At 40.6% G+C, this 21,824-nt stretch overlaps 4 protein-coding genes across 13 annotated transcripts in view; all 4 read left to right on the top strand.

Moving 5' to 3' along the window:
* LOC138211660 (protocadherin gamma-C5-like) overlaps positions 1 to 21,824 on the top strand; it is a 284,193-nt gene that overhangs the window by 38,364 nt on the left and 224,005 nt on the right. Inside the window, exon 1 of one of the 10 annotated variants that reach the window (XM_069171659.1) lies at positions 8 to 2,573. The exons of the other annotated variants lie outside the window; for them this stretch is intronic. Coding sequence (XP_069027760.1) covers positions 177 to 2,573 — 2,397 coding nt within the window. The 5' untranslated portion in view covers positions 8 to 176. Of the gene's footprint in view, positions 1 to 7; positions 2,574 to 21,824 lie in introns of those variants that run through there. 10 annotated transcript variants of the gene reach the window in all.
* On the top strand, positions 5,593 to 9,286 carry LOC138211535 (protocadherin gamma-A11-like). The gene is made up of 2 exons (XM_069171491.1): positions 5,593 to 8,117; positions 9,260 to 9,286. The coding sequence occupies exons 1-2, from the start codon at positions 5,727 to 5,729 to the stop codon at positions 9,284 to 9,286; spliced, it is 2,418 nt and encodes an 805-aa protein (XP_069027592.1). The 5' UTR covers positions 5,593 to 5,726.
* LOC138211534 (protocadherin gamma-A11-like) lies at positions 9,275 to 12,418 on the top strand. Its single transcript, XM_069171490.1, has 2 exons — positions 9,275 to 11,775; positions 12,407 to 12,418. Exons 1-2 carry the CDS (start codon positions 9,388 to 9,390, stop codon positions 12,416 to 12,418), a joined length of 2,400 nt encoding a protein of 799 aa, XP_069027591.1. The 5' UTR covers positions 9,275 to 9,387.
* LOC138211533 (uncharacterized) lies at positions 12,968 to 21,771 on the top strand. Its single transcript, XM_069171489.1, has 3 exons — positions 12,968 to 15,458; positions 17,062 to 19,467; positions 21,748 to 21,771. Exons 1-3 carry the CDS (start codon positions 13,071 to 13,073, stop codon positions 21,769 to 21,771), a joined length of 4,818 nt encoding a protein of 1,605 aa, XP_069027590.1. The 5' UTR covers positions 12,968 to 13,070.

Here is a 21,824-nt window from a genome sequence, read left to right as displayed (position 1 = left end):
TCTCCACCCTTCTCTGTCTACGAATTCAATTCTGCTGTTGTACCGCAATTGGGAAAAACCGTCTTGTATATGACTGCTATGTGCCCTTTTTTGTGTATTGGACGAAATCACGGTTGTATCTTGATTTATTTGAGCTATAATACTTTCAGTCAGTAAGTGTTATCTTCGCCATAACAATGGGATCCAGCACATTTGCGCTGTACTGCGGACTTGCTATGTTTTTTTTTGCTTTTTTTGCTTTCCACTCCGTCAATGGAGACGTGAGCTACTCTATCCCGGAGGAGATGAAACGCGGATCTGTAATTGGAAATATCGCGAAGGATCTGGGACTTGATTCGGGGACACTGTCCGCTCGAAAGGCCCGTATCAATACGGAGGACAGCAGTGTTAAGTACTGCGGTGTGAATCTAAATACCGGAGACCTGATTGTACAAGAAAGGATTGACAGAGAAGGGCTTTGTGCGAAAAAGGGATCGTGTGTTCTAAAACAGGAATTTGTTCTGGAAAATCCTTTAGAGCTGCACCGTATTAATATCCGCGTCCAAGACATTAACGACAATTCACCACAATTCAAGGAGGAATCACTTAAATTTGAAATACGGGAATCGGCAGACAAAGGTGAAAGTTTTCAGCTGGATGAGGCCCATGATGGAGACATTGGAGAAAATTCTGTTCAGGGTTACTCACTTCAGCAAAATGATCATTTCAAATTAAATATCAAATCAAAGGGCAGTGGACGAAAATATGGTGAACTAGTATTAGACAAAGAATTAGACAGGGAAGATAAAAACGAGATTGTGTTGTTGCTTACAGCCTTTGATGGTGGATCTCCTCAGAGATCAGGCACTGTGGTCATACACGTCACTGTACTGGATGCTAATGATAATGTACCAGTGTTTAGCCAGAGTGTCTATAAAGCAAGTCTGGCTGAAAACTCTCCTTTAGATACTGTTGCTCTCTCAGTGAGTGCTACTGATGCAGACGAAGGAATTTATGGTGAAGTAACGTATGGAATTGACCATGTTTCAGATGAAAACCAGGTTTTCTCTTTGAACCCCAAAACAGGAGAAGTTAAAGTAGCAGGAACTATTGATTATGAAAAGGAATCATCTTATGAAATGCAGATTAGTGCTAAAGACGGTTTGGGACGAGCCTCATATGCAACGTTAATTATTGATATTATGGACTTAAACGACAATGCCCCAGTTATATACTTGGAATCCCTCTCTAAATCCATACCTGAGAACATATCACCTGGTACAGAGGTGGGCATCATTAACGTGCAGGACAGAGACTCTGAGAATAACCGACAGGTCCGCTGCTCCATTCAGCAGGGTGTCCCTTTTAAATTGGTCCCTTCTATTAAAAACTATTATTCTCTGGTGACCACAGGACAACTGGACCGTGAACTAGTGTCTGATTACAACATTACGATCACTGCCACTGACGAGGGCTCTCCACCTCTGTCCTCCTCTAAAACTGTTCAGTTATCTGTAGCTGACATCAACGACAACCCACCTGTGTTTGAGGAACAGTCGTACAGCACATATGTGACTGAAAATAACAAACCTGGCTCCACTTTATGTTCCGTTACTGCTCGAGACCCCGACTGGAGACAAAACGGTACAGTGATTTATTCTCTGTTACCTGGTGAGGTGAACGGTGCCCCGGTGTCCTCCTATCTGTCTGTTAACGGAGACACGGGGGTGATCCACGCTGTGAGGTCGTTTGATTATGAACAGTTCAGGAGTTTTAAAGTCCACGTGATGGCCAGAGACAACGGTTCTCCTCCGCTCAGCAGCAACGTGACCGTCAGTGTGTTCATATCGGATGTGAACGACAACTCTCCTCAGATACTGTACCCCGCCCCGGAGGGCAACTCCTTCATGACCGAGCTGATCCCCAAAGCTGCACACGGAGGCTCTCTGGTGTCCAAAGTGATAGCGGTGGACGCGGACTCCGGACAGAACGCCTGGCTGTCCTATCATATAGTCAAATCCACTGATCCGGGACTTTTCACCATTGGTGTCCACAGCGGAGAGATCAGGATCCAGCGGGACATTTCTGAATCTGACAGCATGAAACAGAACCTTATTGTGTCAGTGAAAGATAACGGACAGCCCTCTCTCTCTGCCACTTGTTCCATATATTTACTTATTTCTGATAACTTGGCTGAGGTGCCAGAACTGAAAGATATTTCTTATGATGAGAAGAATTCCAAACTGACCTCTTATCTGATCATCGCGCTGGTGTCTGTGTCCACCTTTTTCCTGACCTTCATCATCATCATCCTCGGTGTGAGGTTTTGTCGCAGGAGAAAGCCCAGACTGTTGTTTGACGGAGCAGTTGCCATCCCCAGCGCTTATCTCCCTCCTAATTATGCAGATGTTGACGGCACAGGAACTTTACGCAGCGCTTACAACTATGACGCCTACCTGACAACAGGTTCTAGAACCAGTGACTTTAAGTTTGTGACGTCTTACAATGACAACACGCTGCCTGCTGACCAGACTCTGAGGAAACGTCCATCAGACTTTGCTGATGCGTTTGGAGATCGTGATTCTTCTCCTGAGGTAGGAACAGGTGTCACATATCGTTTACCTATTTGCAGTTAAATGAACCAGACAGTACTTTCATAATTTCATAATTTATGGTTTTCCTCTATCAATATCGATATTAGACAAATAACTTCTGTAAATTAATTTCATGTTACAAGATGCTCCATGCTTCATTGCTTATAATTTCATTTTCTTTATAAAAGCTTACTTTAAATGTTGTAATTCATCAAGAGTTCATCGTAAATTCCAATATTTTTTTTAGTTTTCATTCTCTCCACTGGAGGTTGCGAAACTTGTTTTTTTTCGTTTCCATTTAACAGAACTGGTCTGTCCGTCACCACAGCAGCAGCGTTTCTCCCTTTAACGTTTGAGTTGAGCTGAAGTTTGATGTTTGTGTTTCTGTCCATGGTGCTGAACCTGTTGAATTGTGGTTGTGATTGATATCTAGGAGCAACTGACTTCTGTCTTTGACTTCTCACTTTAGACATTTTTAGGATTGCAGTTTAACTTTTGAACCTAAGGAATTTTTGCTTCATTATGGAAGTAACAAGGTACCTAGTTATGACGGGTCATTATGAAATACAAAAAAAAAAAAAAAAAAAAAAAAATTGGAAATGTGGAATACGTGAAAATGGTCCTGTTCCATGTATTTACCTATTTCTTATAACTTGGCTGAGGTGCCAGAATTGAGGAAAAGTCCATCAGACTTTGTTGATGTCTTTGGAGATGGCGATAGTTCTCCTGAGGTACGGCTTTATTATATGTTATCAAGCCTTAGCACCACAATTTCAAAATGTATTTGTTTAGGTTTGCATGAATCTTCATTGTGGTGTTCTCTGGCCGTTCAATACTCTTCATGATGTCATAGGTTTAAAAACTTCAGATTTGCATCTACATTTTTTTGGTGATTTATTCTCATTTTTAAGTAACAATTTAGAAAATATACAACTATTTTTTTTTCTTTCATTATGATTCTCTGAGTAAAGACAAAACTTCTTCTGAAGCAATGTTCAAAGAGTCTCAAAATCACCTTATTTCCTCCACCTCACTGGACACTAAAAAACACAAATTGGTACACAGTCACACAAGCAAACACAACAGTGCATCATACACGTACAGTACATTCATATAACTTGACTTCATCAATTATTTGGAAATCTTCAACACATTTTTCCCTGTTTTTGTGTTTCTGGTGAAGGACGACATTTGAATCTGCTTCTTTCTTTTCTGGTATTTGCCTTAACCTGGTGTATTGGTTTAATTTGGTATGTTTGTTGTTTGAGTTTATCTGGTCCATGCAGTCATCTGGTCTTTGTTTATCTGGTCTATGGGTTTATCTGGTCTTTGTGTTTATGTGGTCTATGGATTTATCTGGTCTTTTTGTTTACGTGGTCCATGCATTTGTCTTGTCTCTGTTTATCTGGTCTATGGGTTTCCATTTGATCTCGTAAAAAGTATGTAGAGGCAGTCTAACTTTGTGTATTATGCTGTTTTTACTTTTTCCTTTGCCTAATTTCTTCTTGTAAATAGGCAATGATCCTGTTTGAACTAAAATACTTCGGTTTTCATGCTTTGATGTTTTCACATTAAATCTGGATCAAACTCTCAAAGAAATATATTTTGAATTCATAATATTTGTGATATTGGAGCAGTATGGATTCTTTGTGTTTATTTGTCATTGGTACTGGAGTTTTTCTTTCTTAAGAGGGCCGTCTATGTACAACTTGAAAAATTATCCTCGCTTTAAATGAATGTGACACGCAGCCTTTACTTAAAGTACATCTTTGACAAAATGGTATATGCTTCTAAAAAAAATGTTATGCAATTTTCTTTTCATGTTTGTTTGTTTGATTCATAGATTTAGTTTTGTCTATTAGTGAACCGTACTATTACACTTTACAATACAAAAAATTAATGCAGATGAATGCAGTCAAATGTAAGATGTTGCAATAAATCTTTTATAGATTATCTTGCAAAATAGTAATGTTTTAATGCCAAAGCTTTTTATTTGATGCTCGTTTACAGTTCCAACTTTCAAGTTTTAGTATGAGCCATATTGCTGTAAACTCTGAACCAATGTATGATTAACGTCAGTCTTTTTTCAAATCGTTCAAGCTTCAAAGTTAAATAATATATAACAAAGCAATAGCACAGATCATTTGAAACACTTGATCTAAAAATATACTCTGTTCCTGATGTTTAGGTGTTTAATATTATTTCTGTTGGTCAACATGCTGAATTGAAGCAACAAATTTCATGTCCAGTAAATTTGAAAAGTTCCAGGCTCTTACAATTAGTACTTTATCAATCATGCAACACAAACTGTCAATTCATTTGTCCCAAACTCACTCTGAAACATGTCGTCAACTTCCCAAACATTCAGAGTCCTAATTAAATATTTTTATTGACAAGAAGAACAAGGATTTCTTCAACAGATGTTAAGGCCTCTATAGCGCTGTCAGTCAGTTTGTGATTACAGGTGGAGACAGAAGCAAGTGAAAAAGCCTAAATCCACAGAAAAAGTGTGACAATTTTTCCAAGAACCTAAAAGCAACTCACCTGCCAAGTATTTTGAAAAACTGCATGCCAGTTTAGAGAATAAATTGACTCTGGTTTAAAGGCTGAAGGTGGTTTCACCAGATATTGATTTGATTTAGGTAATTTACTGAGCTTTTCCTGAAGTTAATACAAGTGCCCAAGAAGAGAACTGTTTATTATCTCCTGAGATGTCAAAATTCTTGCATGATTACCTAAATATAGCCCTGTCTTTGATGCAGTGCATTCAATTATACAATAATTAGTAATATGTTTGGAAAACGATCCCCCCAAAGTTTTGTACGTGGTGCTTTTCAAGTGGGTCAGTTAATAAAGTATTGATAGCTTTAATAAGTCCGTTTAACTATTCACCAAAAACAATACATCGCTTTGCTATACCTAAACAAATACTCATGGTGTCAGTGTGTACCAGCAAACGTGAAGCACAGCCATTCTCCACCCTTCTGTGCCAGCGAATTCAAAGCCTGATTCAGCTGCTGAACCGCAGTTAGGAAAACCCGTTTCGTGACTGACATTTTGTTGTTTATTGGAGGAAATCACAGATGGATCGTTGATCTATTTAAGCTACTCAGCATTCGATTTAAGGTGTAAGTGTTACTCCTCGCCATAACAATGGGATACAGCACATTTGCGCTGCATTGCGGCCTTGCTTTTATTTTTCTTGCTTTCCACCCCGTCAATGGAGACGTGAGCTACTCTATCCCGGAGGAGATGAAACGTGGATCTTTAATTGGAAATATCGCGAAGGATCTGGGACTTGATTTGGGCAGGTTATCTGCTCGCAAGGCCCGTATTGATGCTGAGGATAACAACGTACAATACTGCGGGGTTAACCTCAATACCGGAAACCTGATTGTACAAGAAAGGATTGACAGAGAAGGGCTTTGTGCGAAAAAGGCATCGTGTGTTCTAAAACAGGAACTTGTTCTGGAAAATCCTTTAGAGTTGCACCGTATTAATATCCGGGTTCAAGACATTAACGACAATTCACCACAGTTTAAGGAGGAATCCCTTAAAATAGAAATCCAGGAATCGGCAGTTAAAGGTGCGCGTTTTCTGCTGGGAGAAGCACACGATGGAGACATCGGAGAAAATGCTGTTCAGGGTTACTCACTTCAGCAGAATGATCATTTCAAATTAAATGTGAACACGAAGGGAGGAGGACGGAAATACGGTGAACTATTCTTAGACAAAGAATTGGACAGGGAAGAGAAAAACGAGATTGTGTTGTTGCTTACAGCCTTTGATGGTGGATCTCCTCAGAGATCAGGCACTGTGGTCATACGTGTTACTGTACTGGATGCTAATGATAATGTACCAGTGTTTAGCCAGAGTGTCTACAAAGCAAGTCTGCCTGAAAACTCTCCTTTAGATACTATTGTTCTCTCAATGACTGCTACTGATGCAGATGATGGTTTAAATAGTGAAATAACTTACGGATTTGATCATGTTTCAGATGAAAATAGCGACGTATTTTCTTTACATCCGAAAACGGGAGAGGTGAGAGTAGCTGGAATTATTGATTATGAGAAAGTATCCTCCTATGAAATGCAAATTAGCGCCAAAGATAGTCTGGGATTGGTTTCCTATGCAACCTTAATTATTGAAGTTACGGACATAAACGACAACGCCCCAGTTATTCACCTGAAATCCCTGTCTAACCCCGTACCTGAGAACGTGTCACCTGGTACAGAGGTGGGCATCATTAACGTGCAGGACAGAGACTCTGAGAATAACCGACAGGTCCGCTGCTCCATTCAACAGGGTGTCCCTTTTAAATTGGTCCCTTCTATTAAAAACTATTATTCTCTGGTGACAACAGGACAACTGGACCGTGAACTCGTATCTGATTACAACATTACAATCACCGCCACTGACGAGGGCTCTCCACCTCTGTCCTCCTCTAAAACTGTTCAGTTATCTGTAGCTGACATCAACGACAACCCACCTGTGTTTGAGGAACAGTCGTACAGCACATATGTGACTGAAAATAACAAACCTGGTTCCACTTTATGTTCCGTTACTGCTCGAGACCCCGACTGGAGACAAAACGGGACAGTGATTTATTCTCTGTTACCTGGTGAGGTGAACGGTGCCCCGGTGTCCTCCTATCTGTCTGTTAACGGAGACACGGGGGTGATCCACGCCGTGAGGTCGTTTGATTATGAACAGTTCAGGAGTTTTAAAGTCCACGTGATGGCCAGAGACAACGGTTCTCCTCCGCTCAGCAGCAACGTGACCGTCAGTGTTTTCATATCGGATGTGAACGACAACTCTCCTCAGATACTGTACCCCGCCCCGGAGGGCAACTCCTTCATGACCGAGCTGATCCCCAAAGCTGCACACGGAGGCTCTCTGGTGTCCAAAGTGATAGCGGTGGACGCGGACTCCGGACAGAACGCCTGGCTGTCCTATCATATAGTCAAATCCACTGATCCGGGACTTTTCACTATTGGTCTCCACAGTGGAGAGATCAGGACCCAGCGGGACATTTCTGAATCTGACAGCATGAAACAGAACCTTATTGTGTCAGTGAAAGATAACGGACAGCCCTCTCTGTCTGCCACCTGTTCCATGTATTTACTTATTTCTGATAACTTGGCTGAGGTGCCAGAACTGAAAGATATTTCTTACGATGAGAAGAACTCTAAATTGACCTCTTATCTGATTATCGCGCTGGTGTCGGTGTCCACCTTTTTTCTGACCTTCATCATCATCATCCTCGGTGTGAGGTTTTGTCGCAGGAGAAAGCCCAGACTGTTGTTTGACGGAGCAGTTGCCATCCCCAGCGCTTATCTCCCTCCTAATTACGCAGATGTTGACGGCACAGGAACTTTACGCAGCGCTTACAACTATGACGCCTACCTGACAACAGGTTCTAGAACCAGTGACTTTAAGTTTGTGACGTCTTACAATGAAAACACGCTGCCTGCTGACCAGACTCTGAGGAAAAGTCCATCAGACTTTGCTGATGTTTTTGGAGATTGTGATGCTTCTCCTGAGGTAGGAACAAGTGTTCCATATTGTCTAACCTATTAACAATTTCATGACCAAGATAATAGCCAAAATTAACATGTACAAAATATGTTTAGTTTTAGTATTATTTTCCCCTTTTACTGACGATGGTTTTTATACCGTATAAGATAAAGTTCCCTTGGTGTACCCTTTATACGTTACAAGTGGTTACAAATTAAATGCATGGTTATTAGTTTGTTATTCTTAACTAGACATGTTGCGATTTTGCCTCCTCTTCCCTAGTAGCTTGTGTAGTTTGTTTTACTCTTCTTAGAACAGTTTTTTTCAGTTATCGCAGCATCGTTGTCTCTGCCTGTGTCTTTAAAGTTGGAGCTGCAGCTTGTCCTCTGTGTCTCTGTCCTGGGGACTGATCCTCTTTCCAGTAGTAATACATTTTCAGGAGCAATGCACTGCTTCCTTGGTTTCACTGTGGGAACAGTTTATCTGGCAGTTATACTTTTTTCTCCCTGCGAGTTGTTTGTTGTATTTTGTAATTTATAATCTACCTCGCCTCTGATATTAGGAAAATATGTTTTGTCAAAATCGCTCCAGTTAAATGAACGGAATGTGTTTGCATTCAACAACATGTTTTTCAGGACAGCTCATGAACGAATTACTTTCATTTACTGCTCCTTGTCGATGGTGTGTCTTAATCCAGTTATGTTTTATGTCTCAGAGTAAAATACATTTTGTCAACTTTTCTTTTTATCAATTTAATTTAAAAGACACACAGACGTGCTACTGCATTAGTTTTGAGTTTGTATTTTTAATTGAATATCAATGTGACTTTAAAGGTCTATAGAAAAGCTGAAAAAATATTTGTGCACGTCATAAAATACTGAAATATATATTTAATCGTATTGAGAGAAATAGAGAAGCGAGTAGGGGACAGGGCGATTTAATATTAGTGTTGCTTCTTTCCAATACAAGTGAGTCAATTATAAAATCAAAACTGATGTTTTTTTCTTCAGTAAAAGTAAGTGATTCGTTTTTATATGCTCCAAATTATAATGTATTGCCTCGTTGTACCTCAGAAAATACTCATGGTGTCAGTGTATACCAGTAAACGCGAATGCTCAGCCATTATCCACCATTCTGTCCACGAATTCAATTCTGCTGTTGTTCCGCAGTTGGAAAAAGCGGTCTCTCGTGTATGACTGCTATGTGACCTTTTTTGTGTATTGGACGAAATCACGTTTGTATCGTTGATTTATTTGACCTATAATACTTTCAATCTGCAAGTATTATCGTCATAATAATGGGATCCAGCACATTTGCGCTGTACTGCGGACTTGCTATGTTTTTTTTTGCTTCCCACCCCGTCAATGGAGACGTCAGCTACTCTATCCCGGAGGAGATGAAACGCGGATCTGTAATTGGAAATATCGCGAAGGATCTGGGACTTGATTTGGGGACACTGTCCGCTCGAAAGGCCCGTATCAATACGGAGGACAGCAGTGTTAAGTACTGCGGTGTGAATCTAAATACCGGAGACCTGATTGTACAAGAAAGGATTGACAGAGAAGGGCTTTGTTCGAAAAAGGCATCGTGTGTTCTAAAACAGGAACTTGTCCTGGAAAATCCTTTAGAGCTGCACCGTATTAATATCCGCGTCCAAGACATCAACGACAATTCACCACAATTCAAGGAGGAATCCCTTAAATTTGAAATACAGGAATCGGCCATTAAAGGTACAAGTTTTCAGCTGGATGAGGCCCATGATGGAGACATCGGAGAAAATTCTGTTCAGGGTTACTCACTTCAGCAAAATGTTAATTTCAAACTAAATATCAAATCAAAGGGCAGTGGACGAAAATATGGTGAATTAGTCTTAGAAAAAGAATTAGACAGGGAAGATAAAAACGAGATTGTGTTGTTGCTTACAGCCTTTGATGGTGGCTCTCCTCAGAGATCAGGCACTGTGGTCATACACGTCACTGTACTGGATGCTAATGATAATGTACCAGTGTTTAGCCAGAGTGTCTATAAAGCAAGTCTGCCTGAAAACTCTCCTTTAGAAACTTTTGTTCTCTCAGTGAGTGCTACTGATGCAGACGAAGGAGTGAATGGTGAAGTAACCTTTGGAATTGACCATGTTTCAGATGAAAACCAGGTTTTTTCTTTAAATCCCAAAACAGGAGAAGTTAAAGTAGCAGGAACTATTGATTATGAAAAGGAATCATCTTATGAAATGCAGATTAGTGCTAAAGACGGTTTGGGACGAGCCTCATATGCAACGTTAATTATTGATATTATGGACATAAACGACAATGCCCCAGTTATATACTTGGAATCCCTCTCTAAATCCATACCTGAGAACATATCACCTGGTACAGAGGTGGGCATCATTAATGTGCAGGACAGAGACTCTGAGAATAACCGACAGGTCCGCTGCTCCATTCAGCAGGGTGTCCCTTTTAAATTGGTCCCTTCTATTAAAAACTATTATTCTCTGGTGACCACAGGACAACTGGACCGTGAACTAGTGTCTGATTACAACATTACAATCACTGCCACTGACGAGGGCTCTCCACCTCTGTCCTCCTCTAAAACTGTTCAGTTATCTGTAGCTGACATCAACGACAACCCACCTGTGTTTGAGGAACAGTCGTACAGCACATATGTGACTGAAAATAACAAACCTGGCTCCACTTTATGTTCCGTTACTGCTCGAGACCCCGACTGGAGACAAAACGGTACAGTGATTTATTCTCTGTTACCTGGTGAGGTGAACGGTGCCCCGGTGTCCTCCTATCTGTCTGTTAACGGAGACACGGGGGTGATCCACGCCGTGAGGTCGTTTGATTATGAACAGTTCAGGAGTTTTAAAGTCCACGTGATGGCCAGAGACAACGGTTCTCCTCCGCTCAGCAGCAACGTGACCGTCAGTGTGTTCATATCGGATGTGAACGACAACTCTCCTCAGATACTGTACCCCGCCCCGGAGGGCAACTCCTTCATGACCGAGCTGGTCCCCAAAGCTGCACACGGAGGCTCTCTGGTGTCCAAAGTGATAGCGGTGGACGCGGACTCCGGACAGAACGCCTGGCTGTCCTATCATATAGTCAAATCCACTGATCCGGGACTTTTCACTATTGGTCTCCACAGTGGAGAGATCAGGACCCAGCGGGACATTTCTGAATCTGACAGCATGAAACAGAACCTTATTGTGTCAGTGAAAGATAACGGACAGCCCTCTCTCTCTGCCACCTGTTCCATGTATTTACTTATTTCTGATAACTTGGCTGAGGTGCCAGAACTGAAAGATATTTCTTACGATGAGAAGAACTCTAAATTGACCTCTTATCTGATTATCGCGCTGGTGTCGGTGTCCACCTTTTTTCTGACCTTCATCATCATCATCCTCGGTGTGAGGTTTTGTCGCAGGAGAAAGCCCAGACTGTTGTTTGACGGAGCAGTTGCCATCCCCAGCGCTTATCTCCCTCCTAATTACGCAGATGTTGACTGCACAGGAACTTTACGCAGCGCTTACAACTATGACGCCTACCTGACAACAGGTTCTAGAACCAGTGACTTTAAGTTTGTGACGTCTTACAATGAAAACACGCTGCCTGCTGACCAGACTCTGAGGAAAAGTCCATCAGACTTTGCTGATGTTTTTGGAGATTGTGATGCTTCTCCTGAGGTAGGAACAAGTGTTCCATATTGTCTAACCTATTAACAATTTCATGACCAAGATAATAGCCAAAATTAACATGTACAAAATATGTTTAGTTTTAGTATTATTTTCCCCTTTTACTGACGATGGTTTTTATACCGTATAAGATAAAGTTCCCTGGACGTATCCTTTATACGTTACAGGTGGTTACAAACTTAAATGCATGGTTATTAGTATGTTATTCTTAACTACACATTACGATTTTGCCTCCTCTTTCCTAGAAGCTTTTGAAGTTTTTTTTTTTTTTTTTTATTCATTTCATTTCATTACTTTTTTTTTTTTTTTTTTCAAATATCGTAACATCATTGTCTCTGCCTGTGTCTTTAAAGTTGGAGCTGCAGCTTGTCCTCCGTGTCTCTGTCTTTGGGGCTGATCCTCTGTCCTGTTGTAATACATTTTCAGGAGCAATGCACTGCTTACTTGGTTTCACTGTGGGAACAATTTATCTGGCAGTTATACTTTTTTCTCCCTGCGACTTGTTTGTTGTATTTTGTAATTTATAATCTACCTAGCCTCTGATATTAGGAAAATATGTTTATTCAAAGTCGCTCCAGTTAAATGAACGGAATGTGTTTGCATTCAACAACATGTTTTTCAGGACAGCTCATGAACGAATTACTTTCATTTACTGCTATTTGTCGATGGTGTGTCTTAATCCAGTTATGTTTTATGGCTCAGAGTAAAATACATTTTGTCAACTTTTCTTTTTATCAATTTAATTTAAAAGACACACAGACGTGCTACTCCATTAGTTTTGAGTTTGTATTTTTAATTGAATATCAATGTGACTATACAGGTCTATAGAAAAGCTGGAAAAATATTTTTGCACGTCATAAAATACTGAAATATATATTTAATCGCATTGAGAGAAATAGAGAAGCGAGTAGGGGAGAGGGAGATTTTTAGTGTCCCTTCTTTCCATTACAGGTGAGTCAATTATAAAATCAAAACTGGTATTTTTTCTTCAGTAAGAGTTAGTGATTCGTTTTTTAAATATGCTCCAAATAATAATTTATTGCCTCGTTGTACCTCAGAAAATACTCATGGTGTCAGTGTGTACCAGTAAACGCGAATGCTCAGTCATTCTCCACCCTTCTGTGTCCACGAATTCAATTCTGCTGTTGTTCGCAGTTGGGAAAAGCGGTCTCTCTTGTATGACTGCTTTGTGCCCTTGTTTGTGTATTGGACGAAATCACGGTCGTATCGTTGATATATTTGAGCTATAATACTTTCAGTTTGTAAGTATTATCCTCGCTATAACAATGGGATTCAGCACATTTGCGCTGTACTGCGGACTTGCAATTGTTTTTTTTGCTTTCCACCCCGTCAATGGAGACGTCAGCTACTCTATCCCGGAGGAGATGAAACGCGGATCTGTAATTGGAAATATCGCGAAGGATCTGGGACTTGATTTGGGGACACTGTCCGCTCGAAAGGCCCGTATCGATTCTGAGGATAACAACATTCTGTACTGTGGTGTGAATCTAAATACCGGAGACCTGATTGTACAAGAAAGGATTGACAGAGAAGGGCTTTGTGCGAAAAAGGCATCGTGTGTTCTAAAACAGGAACTTGTTCTGGAAAATCCTTTAGAGCTGCACCGTATTAATATCCGCGTCCAAGACATTAACGACAATTCACCAAAATTTAAGGAGGAATCACTTAAATTCGAAATACAGGAATCGGCAGACAAAGGTGAAAGTTTTCAGCTGGATGAGGCCCATGATGGAGACATTGGAGAAAATGCTGTTCAGGGCTACTCACTTCAGCAGAATGATCATTTCAAACTAAATATAAAATCAAAGGGCATTGGACGGAAATATGGTGAATTAGTCTTAGACAAAGAATTAAACAGGGAAGATAAAAATGAGATTATGTTGTTGCTTACAGCCTTTGATGGTGGATCTCCTCAGAGATCAGGCACTGTAGTCATACACATCACTGTACTGGATGCTAATGATAATATACCAGTGTTTAGCCAGAGTGTCTATAAAGCAAGTCTGCCTGAAAACTCCCCTTTAGATACTGTTGTTCTCTCAGTGAGTGCTACTGATGCAGACGAAGGAGTGAATGGTGAAGTCACTTATGGAATTGACCATGTTTCAGATGAAAACCAAATTTTCTCTTTGAATCCCAAAACAGGAGAAGTTAAAGTAGCAGGACCTATTGATTATGAAAAGGAATCGTCGTATGAAATGCAGATTAGTGCTAAAGATGGTTTGGGTCTGGCCTCATATGCAACGTTAATTATTGACATTACGGACATAAATGACAACGCCCCAGTTATACACCTGAAATCTCTGTCTAATCCCATACCTGAGAATGTGTCACCTGGTACAGAGGTGGGCATCATTAACGTGCAGGACAGAGACTCTGAGAATAACCGACAGGTCCGCTGCTCCATTCAGCAGGGTGTCCCTTTTAAATTGGTCCCTTCTATTAAAAATTATTATTCTCTGGTGACCACAGGACAACTGGACCGTGAATTAGTGTCTGATTACAACATTACAATCACTGCCACTGACGAGGGCTCTCCACCTCTGTCCTCCTCTAAAACTGTTCAATTATCTGTAGCTGACATCAACGACAACCCACCTGTGTTTGAGGAACAGTCGTACAGCACATATGTGACTGAAAATAACAAACCTGGCTCCACTTTATGTTCCGTTACTGCTCGAGACCCCGACTGGAGACAAAACGGTACAGTGATTTATTCTCTGTTACCTGGTGAGGTGAACGGTGCCCCGGTGTCCTCCTATCTGTCTGTTAACGGAGACACGGGGGTGATCCACGCTGTGAGGTCGTTTGATTATGAACAATTCAGGAGTTTTAAAGTCCACGTGATGGCCAGAGACAACGGTTCTCCTCCGCTCAGCAGCAACGTGACCGTCAGTGTTTTCATATCGGATGTGAACGACAACTCTCCTCAGATACTGTACCCCGCCCCGGAGGGCAACTCCTTCATGACCGAGCTGGTCCCCAAAGCTGCACACGGAGGCTCTCTGGTGTCCAAAGTGATAGCGGTGGACGCGGACTCCGGACAGAACGCCTGGCTGTCCTATCATATAGTCAAATCCACTGATCCGGGACTTTTCACTATTGGTGTCCACAGCGGAGAGATCAGGATCCAGCGGGACATTTCTGAATCTGACAGCATGAAACAGAACCTTATTGTGTCAGTGAAAGATAACGGACAGCCCTCTCTCTCTGCCACTTGTTCCATGTATTTACTTATTTCTGATAATTTGGCTGAGGTGCCAGAACTGAAAGATATTTCTCATGATGAGAAGAATTCCAAATTGACCTCTTATTTGATCATCGCGCTGGTGTCTGTGTCCACCTTTTTTCTGACCTTCATCATCATCATCCTCGGTGTGAGGTTTTGTCGCAGGAGAAAGCCCAGACTGTTGTTTGACGGAGCAGTTGCCATCCCCAGCGCTTATCTCCCTCCTAATTACGCAGATGTTGACGGCACAGGAACTTTACGCAGCGCTTACAACTATGACGCCTACCTGACAACAGGTTCTAGAACCAGTGACTTTAAGTTTGTGACGTCTTACAATGACAACACGCTGCCTGCTAACCAGACTCTGAGGAAAAGTCCATCAGACTTTGTTGATGCGTTTGGAGATCGTGATTCTTCTCCTGAGGTAGGAACAGGTTTCACATATCGTTTAGCCATTTGCAGTTAAATGAACCAGATGGTACTTTCATAATTTCATGATCTTTTTTGTTTTGCTCTTTCAATATCGATGTTAGAAAAAGAACTCGTGTAAATTCATTTCATGTGTCAGGATGCCACATGCTTCATTGCTTATAATTTTGTTTTCTTTCTTAAAGCTCACATTACATGTGTTAATTCATCAAGAGTTCACCGTAAATTCCCACTTTTTTTCATTTTTCATTCTCTTCACTGGAGGTTGCGAAACTTGTTTTTTTTGTTTCCATTGAACAGAACTTGTCTGTCCGTTACCACAGCAGCATCGTTTCTCCCTTTAGCATTTGAGTTGAGCTGAAGTTTGATGTTTGTTTCTCTGTCCATGGTACTGAACTTGTTGAATTGTGGTTGTGATTGACATATAGGAGCAACTGACATCTATCTTTGACTTCTCATTTTACGCATTTTTCGGATTGCAGTTTAACTTTATTTTTACCGGAGACATTTTTGCTTCATTTGGGAAGTAACAAGGTACCTCGGAATTACTGGCGTATTCATTGAGGTAAAACAATTTGAAAAAAAAAAAGTGTGAAATGTTGAAGGTGTGGAAATGGTTTGTGTGTTTCACAGAGTTTTGATATTTAGAAAATAATCTCATGAACGATTTACTTTTATTTGCTTTCAGTAGTTAATAATCTTGGCAGGAAGAATTGTTATTACCTTTATGTTTAAAATCCCAAACTCAGGTTGGCGTCAAACGCCTATTTTGTACTTTAAGAGCCAGATTAAAGTCACCCTGATGCCCTCCTCTTTTTATTTTCTTGTTTTATATTTATATATATATATAGATATATATATATATCTATATATATATCTATATATAGATAGATAGATATATAGATATATATATGTACATTCAGTTACTTTTTTTATATATTGTTTTATTGGTCTTTGGAAAAGTTCGAGGTATTTTTGTCGACATTCCATGAACAGAACATCATCTTAAATCTAATTTATTATCCTGAGAGAGACAGAGAGACAAGGAGGGAGAGAGAATAGTTTCTAGAGGATCTGGAATCCCTTTGTTTGCAACACAAATAATACGCGTCCATCTATTGATTAACATTTAGGTAATGATTTTGCCGTTATCACTTCAAAATGCTTGAGGTAGTTCAGTTGAGGATACAATCTTCTTCATAAAACATTTTTCACACAGTAATTAAGGAATTCACTTTGACCGAAGAAAACGTTAAGAAAAATAATCTCAGAATTACTCATTGCAGTTTTAAAAATCATATTAAAACGTATTCAATTGTTTGTTTGTACTTTAACTGAACCATAAAGGCAAACATATGATAATGCATTTAGAAAATGTACAATACTGCGCCAAAACTTTTATATGTCATTTGTACTCACGGTGTCACTGTAGACCAGCTAAGCAGTTGAATGTTCTACCCGCCTTGCACACCACCCATTATTGGGATCGACCAGTGTGCTCTCCACAGTCTACAACATCGGCGACAAATCGTTAGAGAGCACTGATTGATCGAAAAACTATTTTTTAACACTTGGAGCTAACGTGTTTTCACGTGTAGTCCTGTTTGACGATGGTGAATCGACGGCACGTTCCTCAAAGCTACGGCTTTGTCTTTTTCTTTGTTGTGGTGCATTACGCACGCGGAGACCTGAGCTATTCCGTCCAGGAGGAGCTGAAGCACGGGTCTGTTATTGGAAATATCGCCAAGGATCTCGGACTGGAGCTGGGGAAACTGTCTGCTCGTAAAGCTCGTGTTGATTTGGATGGGAGCGACAGACAGTATGTCGGGATTAACCTGAGAAGCGGAGATTTATTCGTTGCGGAAAGAATGGACAGAGAGGAGCATTGTGGAGAAAGGCCTGCGTGTGTTCTCAAATTCGACCTGGTATTAGAGAATCCGCTGGAGTTACACCGGTTGTCGTTGCAGGTGCAGGACGTAAACGACAATGCACCAATCTTCCCGAAGGATATTATAAAGCTGGAAATTAGAGAGTCAGCTGCCAAAGGAGCTCGGTATCGTATTAATGCAGCACATGATGCAGACATCGGCCAGAATTCTGTTCAAAGCTACACTTTGCAACAAAACGCTCACTTTGTTTTCAGTAGTCAGACGACAAAAGCTGGCAGTAAATGTGGGGAGTTGGTTTTGGATAAGGAGTTAGACCGAGAGGAGCAGCAGGAAATGAGATTATTGCTCACTGCTGTAGATGGTGGATCTCCTCAGAGATCCGGGACTGTAGTCATACACGTCATCGTGCTTGATGCTAATGATAACGCCCCCGTGTTTACTGAAGCTGTATATTCAGCCAGGTTACCTGAAAACTCACCTTTGAAAACCCCAGTTATCACTGTAAGTGCATCAGATGCAGACGAAGGCGTGAATGGAGAAGTTACATATGAATTTAGCCGACTGTCTGATAAATCACAAAAGCTTTTTTCACTTGATCAGAAAACAGGAGAAATCCTTGTAACAGGTGACGTAGATTACGAAGAAGGATCGAAATATGAAGTGATTGTTGAAGCCAAAGATGGTTATGGTCTCTCTTCAGAAGCAAAAGTTATTATTGATGTCACTGATGTGAATGACAACGCTCCAGTCATATATGTAAAATCCCTGTCTAATTCCATACCTGAGAACGTGTCACCTGGTACAGAGGTGGGAATCATTAACGTGCAGGACAGAGACTCTGAGAATAACCGACAGGTCCGCTGCTCCATTCAGCAGGGTGTCCCTTTTAAATTGGTTCCTTCTATTAAAAACTATTATTCTCTGGTGACCACAGGACAACTGGACCGTGAACTAGTGTCTGATTACAACATTACAATCACTGCCACTGACGAGGGCTCTCCACCTCTGTCCTCCTCTAAAACTGTTCAGTTATCTGTAGCTGACATCAACGACAACCCACCTGTGTTTGAGGAACAGTCGTACAGCACATATGTGACTGAAAATAACAAACCTGGCTCCACTTTATGTTCTGTTACTGCTCGAGACCCCGACTGGAGACAAAACGGTACAGTGATTTATTCTCTGTTACCTGGTGAGGTGAACGGTGCCCCGGTGTCCTCATATCTGTCTGTTAACGGAGACACGGGGGTGATCCACGCTGTGAGGTCGTTTGATTATGAACAGTTCAGGAGTTTTAAAGTCCACGTGATGGCCAGAGACAACGGTTCTCCTCCGCTCAGCAGCAACGTGACCGTCAGTGTGTTCATATCGGATGTGAACGACAACTCTCCTCAGATACTGTACCCCGCCCCGGAGGGCAACTCCTTCATGACCGAGCTGGTCCCCAAAGCTGCACACGGAGGCTCTCTGGTGTCCAAAGTGATAGCGGTGGACGCGGACTCCGGACAGAACGCCTGGCTGTCCTATCATATAGTCAAATCCACAGATCCGGGACTTTTCACCATTGGTGTCCACAGTGGAGAGATCAGGACCCAGCGGGACATTTCTGAATCTGACAGCATGAAACAGAACCTTATTGTGTCAGTGAAAGATAACGGACAGCCCTCTCTCTCTGCCACCTGTTCCATGTATTTACTTATTTCTGATAACTTGGCTGAGGTGCCAGAACTGAAAGATATTTCTTATGATGAGAAGAATTCCAAATTGACCTCTTATCTGATCATCGCGCTGGTGTCTGTGTCCACCTTTTTTCTTACCTTCATCATCATCATCCTCGGTGTGAGGTTTTGTCGCAGGAGAAAGCCCAGACTGTTGTTTGACGGAGCAGTTGCCATCCCCAGCGCTTATCTCCCTCCTAATTACGCAGATGTTGACGGCACAGGAACTTTACGCAGCGCTTACAACTATGACGCCTACCTGACAACAGGTTCTAGAACCAGTGACTTTAAGTTTGTGACGTCTTACAATGACAACACGTTGCCTGCTGACCAGACTCTGAGGAAAAGTCCATCAGACTTTGCTGATGTTTTTGGAGATTGTGATGCTTCTCCTGAGGTAGGAACATGTTCAGTTTTGTTAAAACTAATTTCGCCCCTTTCAGTTGCATTGCTCTTTTCCGTGGTGGTTAAATAGACATATTATGAGTGTTCTCTTGAATGATGTCGCTCGAAATATACAGATTTTTTTTTCTTTGAGAAATACTGTCTTTTGGTGCTCTTTTCTCAAATAACCTTTGAAAAGGTGATTTTCGTTTAAACTCCATCATGGAGAGAAATTTAAAAACTGTCCTTTTTCCTCTGTCCTTGGTGCTGAACTGTGTTTTGTCTTACATTATTTTTTCCCCCTTTAAATCAGTGTGGTAGCCTATTCTTGTTGACAGTATATTTTCTTTCTGTCTCCGTACTATTTAGTAGTTATTTTTTCATGAGGTAACTACCATGTGCAATATCATCTTTAGTGTGCACATCCCTGAATACTGTAGAAAACTCAAGCGTATTCTTTTAAAATTACCCCTCACAGTCAGGAGCTCTTAACTAATTCATTTACTTGATGAGTTTGCAACATAAGTAAAAATTGTGTTTTACAAAGGTTTTTTGGAAGGGTTACAGGTAATGTCATAGGACTTTAACTTTAGGGGTGATAATACAGTAAAATTGTGTTCACATGAGAGGGGGAGAAACATAAAAAAAACTAAAAACTATTACTTAAAATGCTATGACTTGCCACCACAAAGCCCCTTGCAGAAACGCTGTTCTTTTTTCAAAATCAGATATTGTACTTATTTGATCACTGTTCTGACATGTTAGATGAAAAGACAGTAATGTTTACTTGGGCCTTATCACAACTTTTGGTCAGCCTTCCTTCAAATACATATCTGAGTTAAACAGAAAATAACAGCTCTGAAAGCTTTACCTGAAAAAATACTCTTCAAAGATGAACAACAGTGACAACAATACAAATTGGAAAAAACAACAACATTTGTTTGCTCACCAGAGTTGAGAAAAGTATTCATACAAACTTCTCCATAAGAGAGAGATCCATTTATGATGTTTTTGTCTCCTTCAAGATGTCACATTCTTTTTGAACAATCATCATTCGGAATAGATTTGTTTATTCCACTTGAACAATACCTTTAAATCTTGCATTAACTCAAACTTCAACTTTTAACAAAAAAAAAATCATTCCACTTAACTTAAATTACAATGCAACAATAATTGAATGTACAGCCATGGAATTACATGCTAATGACAAATAAACTCAACTCTCAAATCAAGTATAACCCTCTGAACTATGTTAAACCGAAATTAATTCAGTTATTTGTAACTAATAGTCTGTTTTAGTCCTTTAAAGTTATCAGTCAAAGTATGTATCTTATTCATATCTTTGGAAGTTTCACCATTAATGTCTTCGAAACGACTTTTTTTCCTCATTTTGGATAAAAAAAACCCAACAACTTTAAGATCTAAATAAAGAAAAAAGTAGTGCAAATAATATTAAATTCTTCTTTAAGTTTCTCTGATTTAGTTCCTACCGCCCCTTGATACGGTACACCAACCACGAGCAGCGGTGAAGATCCAGACAGAACAGCAGACGAAGCAGCTCGTCGTCACTTGAAGTAACCCTAAAAAAAAAAACAGCCAGGATAATTTACTTAATTGGGAATAAACTCCCGACAGAGTTTGTCCCAATGACAACATCTCCAAAAGAGTTCCACCTTTTTTTTTTTTATCCAGGTGCAAACCTACGCTAAAGATTTACATGTTACGCTGCTTAGCATGTAACTTTCACTTCCTACACTGCTACGTTCACTCAAAGTTCACCAAAAGAGTTCCACCTTTTTTTTTTTTATCCAGGTGCAAACCTACGCTAAAGATTTACACTTTCACTTTCACTTTCACTTCCTACACTGCTACGTTCACTCAAAGTTCACCAAAAGAGTTCCACCTTTTTTTTTTTTATCCAGGTGCAAACCTACGCTAAAGATTTACATGCTACGCTGCTTAGCATGTAACTTTCACTTCCTACACTGCTACGTTCACTCAATATCTCCTGGAATCTCAAAATGTCATACTTAGCTCTCCTAAATCTTCTCTGCCCCCTGCACCTGTCTAGTGAGGGAAATGAAAGCATTAATGAAATATTTAGCTTTTCATGTGGCAGAATCAGATTTGAGATGACAGGAAACCATTACAGAAACCAAAAATGAAACTGCTCCCACTTTTAGTTTGTATATTGTCTAAAATCTGACATAACAAAATGATTTCAAAACATACAGCTTGTTTTGAAACGCATGTTTTGATGTTGATTCTGACGTTTTTGTTGCTTTGTCACAAGTGGGGCGAAGACACCCGGAACTAAGAATAAGTTATCCAAATGTGGTATAGCTGCTGTTGTTGTCGTTTTGTTTGACA

Source organism: Embiotoca jacksoni, unplaced genomic scaffold, assembly GCF_022577435.1.
Source record: "Embiotoca jacksoni isolate LCO1_2020_lvr unplaced genomic scaffold, fEmbJac1.0.p SCAF_5, whole genome shotgun sequence".
Lineage (NCBI taxonomy): Eukaryota > Metazoa > Chordata > Actinopteri > Embiotocidae > Embiotoca > Embiotoca jacksoni.
Note: the sequence above shows the minus strand (reverse complement) of the source record. Positions and strands in the feature narration are given on the sequence as shown.